Source organism: Dipodomys ordii, unplaced genomic scaffold, assembly GCF_000151885.1.
Source record: "Dipodomys ordii isolate 6190 unplaced genomic scaffold, Dord_2.0 Scaffold60, whole genome shotgun sequence".
In the NCBI taxonomy this organism is placed as follows: Eukaryota; Metazoa; Chordata; class Mammalia; order Rodentia; family Heteromyidae; genus Dipodomys; species Dipodomys ordii.
Genome location: NW_012267276.1, coordinates 3,644,864 through 3,652,454, shown reverse-complemented (window position 1 = coordinate 3,652,454; position 7,591 = coordinate 3,644,864). Strand labels below are relative to the sequence as shown.

The window sequence follows — 7,591 nt, the reverse complement described above, 5'->3', positions numbered from 1 at the left end:
TTTTTGCTGGTCGTGGGGCCTGAACTCTGGGCCTGTGCACTGTCCCTCAGCTCTTCAGCTCAAGCACCACTTCCAGCTTTTTCTACTTATGTGGTGCTAAGGAATCGAACCCAGGGCCTCATGCATGCAAGGCAAGCACTCTACCACTGAGCCACCTTCCCAGCCCCCCAGCCACTTGTTTTGCATGACTACTAAGATCCTAGTATGCAGAGTCTGTTAATTGAGATGTTATGGACATATACCATATATTATGGATTTTGGAGAATAAATGACAAAATAAGTATAAATTATGTACATATTTTGTTGGTTGTGGGACTGGAACTCTGAGCTTAGGCACTGCCTCGCAGCTCTTCAGTTCAAGACAAATACTCTATCGCCTGAGCTACAGTGCCACTTTCAGTTTTCTAGTGACTTATTGGAGATAAGAGTCTTACAGACTTTCCTGCCCTGGCTGGCTTTGAACTGTGATCCTCAGATCTCAGCCTCCTGAGTAGCTAGGATTACAGGCGTGAACCACTGGTGCTCATCCCTATGTAATTATTTTTTATAGTCTTCACATTTAAAATATTTGAGACAGACAGTGTCCAATAAGATATGATATACAAAATATAAAACAAAATTCACCTTTTTCCTGCTAGACAATTTAAAATTGCATATCTAAACTGAAGTTGGAGAATTCAGATTCCTACATATTATCAAATTCAAAACTCAGATTCAGATTCAAATCAAAGGTTAAAGTGCATATATATGTGCATACACAGAAGTTGTTTTACTTGAGTAGATATTAAATAAATGCTCTGAGTAAAACTTGGTAGCTTAATGACTCCAGAATAACAGAAAAATAAATCTGTGGCCAATTCACTCTAGATTTGGACAAATGTATAGAAGTGCTAACTAATTCTATTTAATTTAGTATCAGAATTTTTCTCATCTTCCTTGATAAATCATATAAAACTCACTAACTAAAAATAGGAATCTATGATAGAAAAATTATATATAAAAACATAACAAAACCAGAAAATAAAAATCATCTATGCTAGCATATATCCTCAGAATCTTTTTCCATACATAAAAGAACACACATTCTTTTTGTAAGTATAAGATCATATTCTTCATAAATCCTTTTTTTTTCTCCCAAATACTAGAGCTGGCTGGACTCAGGGCTTGGACACTATCCTTTAGTTTTTATGCTCAAGGTTGGTTCTCTACCACTTGAGCCACAACTCCACTTCCAGTCTTTTGCTGGACAGTTGGAAATAAGTGTCTCATGAACTTCCCTGCTAGGAATGACTTTGAAGTGGGATCGTGAGATCTCAGCATCCTAAGTAGCTAGGATTACAGGCATGAACCAACAATACCCAGCCATAAATCTTTCTTTTTGGCCACTGATTGATTCTTCTCTTATTTAAAATTTATTTTGTTATCCTTTTAATAAATAATTAAGATGAAGAGAAGCAGTTGTCAAATTACTATCTCCAAATGAATTCCTGCCAACTTAATGTCACATACTTTTTGCTAAATCTTCTCAGCTTACTTTTTTCCTAATTGGCTTAATGGGTAAATTGTGCCCATTAAGAGGTTAAATATGTAGTATATCAGAAAGGTCACCTGATTACAAGTAGAAGAGTGATTTGAATCTAATATTCAGTTCTTAACATCTAAGATTTTGGACAGAATATTTAAAATCTGATTTTCTGTTCTTACAAATTTATAGTAGAAATAACATAAATTACTTTCTGGGATTTCAAAAAGAATAAATAAAATAAGAAGGATGACATTACCTAGCAAAGTACATGAACATATAAAGCACTCAATATTAATTTTTGCTTCTCTTAATTATTCAGCTGGTATGAGACTTTGATAATTGCTATTGATTTTATGCATGATAGCCTGCCCTTTCACAGTTTCCAAGTGAATAATTTTATATTCTCTGTAACTTTTGTTGCTACTAAATTGAATTTTAACTAAAAAGTAAAGCTGTGTGACCTACTGAAGAGATCAGCAATGAAATAGCTTCAGCTATCCACAATCATAATAATGGAAAATGAAAATCAACATTTTATTTTCTTAACAATTTGCAGTCTTTGCTCTATGAAGAGAGCAAGTATAAAGACAATAACAATAATAGACTCTGTACCATGTCTTTTACTTTTCATAATAAATTTATAAATTATAGTCTGAATGTAGTAGTATATGAAACAGAGAAAGAAGTCAATAGCTTCTTTTTGCATTTGTATTTTACATTTACAGTGATTATACATTTAACATAAAAGATAGCTAAATGAATGTAAAGGGAGGTTTTAAGAGATGCTGAACATTTCATGGATCCTTTTGAGAATGTTGATAGAATTGTTTGTTATCATGCCACACATATGCATACCTGTGCATGTACTAAAAGTTCTACACACAATTCAGGAAGGAGGAAAAATCTAGTCCATGATCCTATGTGGTGGATAGGCTGAGAAATCGGCCAAGCACCCCCTAATCTCTACAAAAGGGAATCATATTCACCTGGGAAAGACTTATATGACATGCGTTTGTACCTTGGACTGAGATCTGGAGGTCCGGTACTATTCAAAGTGGAAAGTTGTAATTTCAAGTTCTTTTCTTTCTTTTTACCATGGTTAGGGAGCTCGACTTCCTGCTTGGTTTGTGGGGAATTTGAACTGGAGACTCGGATAGGTGAATGAAATGGCACTGTCCCTGAGGCCAGTTGCTTTAAGCTTAATCCTAGGTAGCTTTTATTGCTTCCAATTTTCTTGCTGAGTGAAGAGGAGGATCTCCTTGTATAGATGGGAGAGAGGGAGGCTGTTTCTTCTTCCTCTCCCTCCTCCTCTTCTTCATCTTCCACGATGGATGGTAGTCTTTTGTTGATGCTGCCATTTCCCTTCGGCTCTGACTAAATCAAGGGATAACACAGATTAGCACAAATTGAACAGACTTCTTACGTGGTGGTGCATCATTCATGCTGCAGGCCCATTGAAGAAGGTCAAATTACTTACAAGATTTACTACTCCCTAAAAAACAGAAGTCTGTGTATAGTTTTTGAATGTTTTTTTTTCTCAGTTCTGATCTCCAAGTGAATCCTCTCTTCTTGCTTGGTTTTACCCCCTTCCCTAACTCTTCTTCCTTGGTCTTTTAGACTGTTGCTGGACAACACTATGAAAGGTGCTGCATTCGTATAGGCTTCCAATTAGAGTTCACTCAGCTGCTCACTTGTAATAGTGTATGGAATACTATCTTAAGAATGAATGTATTTTCAGTTTTAGTGAAACTCTTAAGCTTTGTCATTTAAAATGATAAGGTCTTTACTGCAACTTTACATGGAGGTCAGCTGGCAAAACTGTATTATCTTCAACAGCAAAAATCTTGCTGCTGGGTGCTGGTGGCACACACCTGTAATCTGAGCTACACAGGGGTTGAGATCTGAGGGTCATGGTTTGAAGCCAGTCCAAACTCTAAGGTCTAACTGTCCAATAAACCACTCAGAAAAAAACAGAAGTGGTGTTCGAGTGGTACAGTGCTAGCCTTGAGCAAAAGAAGCTCAAGGACAGTGCCCCAGGTCCTGAAACATTCCTATTTTAGAACCCTTGGACAGGGAAAAAAAAAGAAGCATCCTTAAGCTACTCTGCTTCCAATTCTGGTTTCTCACAATTTGTTAACAAGAATGAACTAGGTGACTCTCTTGGACAAGTTTTGGAAGAAGAAGGAAAAGTAGTCTTGCCAACCCTCTTTTTGCCCAGGACTGCTGGACTCTTGACTGGAGTCATTGACTCCTGGAGGCTTAGAAGTTGAGAGGAGAGAGGAGAAGATAGCTGAGATGAGGGTGAACCAGGACAGAAAAGCCAGCAAAAGGTAAAATAGTGGACCTGATGAGTCACTGGAAAAGTATGTTTTTTGCTTTGTTTCTGATGTGGCTTCTTTGGGTGCCTATCCAGAGTTCAATTCACATCAAAAGGCCAATTTTGCTTTTCTGTGCGTCAGTTTTTTTAAAAGATAAAATCACTTAAACACTGCTTATCAAAATTGCTAATAAAAATATGATTGAGAACTGAAAATCACTAAGATGATTATGTAAAGTCTCACAGGTTGACTTCAATGCACAGTTAATTCATTGGTTTATTTGGGCTTTGTCATGATGATAGCAGTTGTCATAACTGACACAACCAAAAACTTGGGGTGAATTCAAGCAATTGCCCATTCATTTTAAATGATAGCTGCTAAGTAGGGCTATTGATTTACTTATGAAAGCTGTTTGGTATAGCAGTCTTGATGGCTCAACATTTCTGAACAAAATGGTATTCCTAAACTCTTTACCCAGCTAGCTATGATTATTTTAATTAATGGAGAAGCCAGAAGTTCTTTATTGGAAAAGTCATGGTGTTGCTTTTATTTATTTTCCAGAGCATTTACAACTCTCTGCTTTAACAAAAATTGGACCCACATGGATTGCAGGGGAATATTTGCAAACTAGAAAAATTCGCTCACCCAGCTAAACACACAACAGGGCAAACTTATCAAAGAAATGAAAAACACTAAGTACATTCTCTAATTAGATTTCTGTTTACACTTCCATTGATGATTTATTCATTCTTTTGTTTCAAGAACTCTCTACTGACTTTAATAGAATTTCCTGATTAATAACTGTTCAGTGTTTGTGCTTCTATAATTTTGTTCAAATTCCATATTTGTTTTTTGTGGCAAGGAGTCTTAGTATCTTGGACTAGTTTCTTAGAAACTGACTCATAATTAAGGCAGAAGACAGTGTTCATAACAACAATTAGTAATTCTACCTGTACCTGCCATCATTGCTGACAAGACTTAAATAAGTTATTATATTATATGCTATCATATATCATAAAGGTTATATTATATACAATTATATAATAATGGTTATTAGTAGTATCTCTGAGGTTTGAACTCAGGACTTTGTGATTAGTCAGCTTGCTTGTTTGCTTAACACTCTATCATTAGAACTACACATTCAACCTGGCTTTTGGTTAGTTATTTTAGAGGTGAAGTCTCTTGGATTTTTCTGCTCAGACTAGCTTTGAGCCATGATCAGGCAGATCTCAAGCTTCTAAGTGGCTAAGAGTGCAGTCATAAGCCACCAGCATCTGACTACATTTTTAAACACTATTATTTGACATCCAGCCCCATATTAGCCTCTGTGCAGGAGGCCCAGTTTCTTTCTTCAGGCCACCTATACAGAATGATCTCTTTCCTTGTAAAGCAGGATTCACCTGTGCTACATTTTCAGGAAGTTCAGTTACAGATCTCTCCCTTCTCATCCGACCCATCCCTTCATGGTCTGCCTAGCTGATGCCTTCAGGACTGCAATGGAGTTTATACACTCAGAGTTAAAGGAACCTTACATTTGATTTATAATGTTTTGCTGGAAAAACCACTGCAAACTGACACATGACTAGTCAAACCTGTCTTCATCAGAGAGGATGCAGGCCCAGGTCTTAGGGTCAGCCTGGGCTTCTGGTCCCACAGTCCTACAGCTCCTGTCCTTTACTAGCTGAAACTTTCATAGGTGTACAATTATTTAAAAAAAATCTTCTCTTGTTAGCTATGTTCTTTGCCATGCAGAAACTTTTAAGGAGAGGAACACAAAGATGCAATACCTACCTGATCATATAAAATAATATGGAAACCAAAATGAGAAAATGGAAACAAAGTTTATTTCTTTGCTGCTGTTTTTCTTTTCTTTTGTTTATTCATTTACGTCTTTAGGATGTCAAGGATGGCATGAAAGTGGATGGGCCAAGGGTGAACCAATGCAGCAGTTGCAATTCCCTAGACACTGTGTTGAAAATCAACTATACAACTTGTAAGTGGGGACGAGAGGGAAAAACTGAGAGAGAGCAAAGGGAGGGATGACATTGTCTGAAAAAAAAATGTACTCTGGGGCTGGGAAGGTGGCTCAGTGGTAGAGCGCTTGCCTTGCATGCCTGAGGCCCTGGGTTCGATTCACCAGCACCACATAAGCAAAAAGAAAAAAAGCCTGAAGTGGCACTGTGGCTCAAGTGGTAGAGCACTAGCCTTGAGCTGAAGAGCTGAGGGACAGTGCCCAGGCCCAGAGTTCAAGCCCCATGACCAGACCCCCAAAAATGTACTCTTTACCTGACATATTTAATTATAATCTCTATGTATATCACCTTTATTATAACAATAAAAATTAAAAAGATCTTAATTTCCTCATCTGTAAATTAGGAATTGTGTGAGTGTGATATGGGGTGTTAGGTAATGGAAATGGAGTACCTAGACATGTGCAAAGAAACAGCTGAATAAGTGCTTGCATTTGCAATGATTATCAGGAAAAAGATTCTGAAAACACACATTTATGTCAGAATAAGTTGATTACTTTCTCTTTTTTAAACACAATCTTTCCTTCTTCTGCAATTAACAAAACATTAGCAATGCACTCAATCAAAAATCACCTTTCCAGTTTCCTTTGCCACTTGGTTTGGCCATGAGGCTAAGTTCTAGGATGACAGCGTGTAAGTGGATGTGATTTGAAGACCCTTAGAGAGGCTACTAGAAACAAGGGAGCATCTAACTTACTCTTTCTCATTTCTTGGGTATCCACACTGGAATATGGATGAAATGAATGGAGGTTCAGCAACTACTTTGGAGGATGAGGAGGTCTCAAAGAAAGGCATATTGAGGATAATGAAGCAGAAAGAAGAAATTCAGGTACTTTAGTGATATACTAGGAGTATTTCCTTGCCTAGACTTTTCAACAAGAGAGAAATAAGCATTTTTTTAAATTATTGTAATTCAGGTGGTTTTTAGGAATGTAAAGGAACTTCAGTCTCAATTCTATAGGATATTATTTTTAAGTCAAGGATGTTATATCATTAGGAGCGATCTTCATCTTCACAGGTCTATGAAAGGATGAGAAATTGACATTGGGGAAAACAGCTACCATAAAAATCCTATTTTCTCTTCATGAATGAGAGAATAGAGAAAGGTATGAGGGAGAGTAGGGGCTGCTTTGAGAAGAGCTATCTGCTCAGAGAGGTGAAATGGAAGGAACCTTCTTCCTTTTGATGAGGAGGAATTTATAGAGATGAGAGAGAAAAGGCAGCTAGTTCTAGAGAGAAGCCTGGTTGGAAGAAGTGGCTTGTGTCAGGACCTTCTAAGAAGTTCCTTGGTGTGAACCTGAAATGCTTTCCCTACTTTCACTATCGTCAATAAATTATCAATGTGCAATGGGATCTGTTTTGTGTGTGTGTTTGTGTGTGTGTGTGAACATGCGTGTGCTTGCGCAGTAAGGTGTTGAGTTCTAGGGTACAAAGCAATAAAAAGAGCTCTTCCTAGGCTTATAGGATTCTCATTAATGAAAGTCTAGTTAGCAAAACTGGGAGAGAGGAAAGGAAGAGTGACATTGTACTCTTTTTATGATGTCTATAACCATGACCTCTCTGTACATCACCTTTACAATAACAATAAGTAAAAATTTAAAAAGTTTCCTATAGAAGTAGAGGGTCCTTGGGCTGGGAAGGTGGCTCAGTGGTAGAGCGCTTGCCTTGCATGCATGAGGCCCTGGGTTTGATTCCTCAGCACCACATAAGCAAAAAAA

At 37.4% G+C, this 7,591-nt stretch overlaps 1 protein-coding gene across 1 annotated transcript in view; it reads right to left on the bottom strand.

Annotated features, from left to right (window-relative positions):
* The window catches only part of Kcnh8 (potassium channel, voltage gated eag related subfamily H, member 8), a 404,007-nt gene that overhangs the window by 34,340 nt on the left and 362,076 nt on the right, over positions 1–7,591 (bottom strand). Inside the window, exon 13 of the mRNA XM_013022138.1 lies at positions 2,544–2,899. Within this exon, the coding sequence (XP_012877592.1) occupies positions 2,544–2,899 (356 nt within the window). The remainder of the gene's footprint in view (positions 1–2,543; positions 2,900–7,591) is intronic.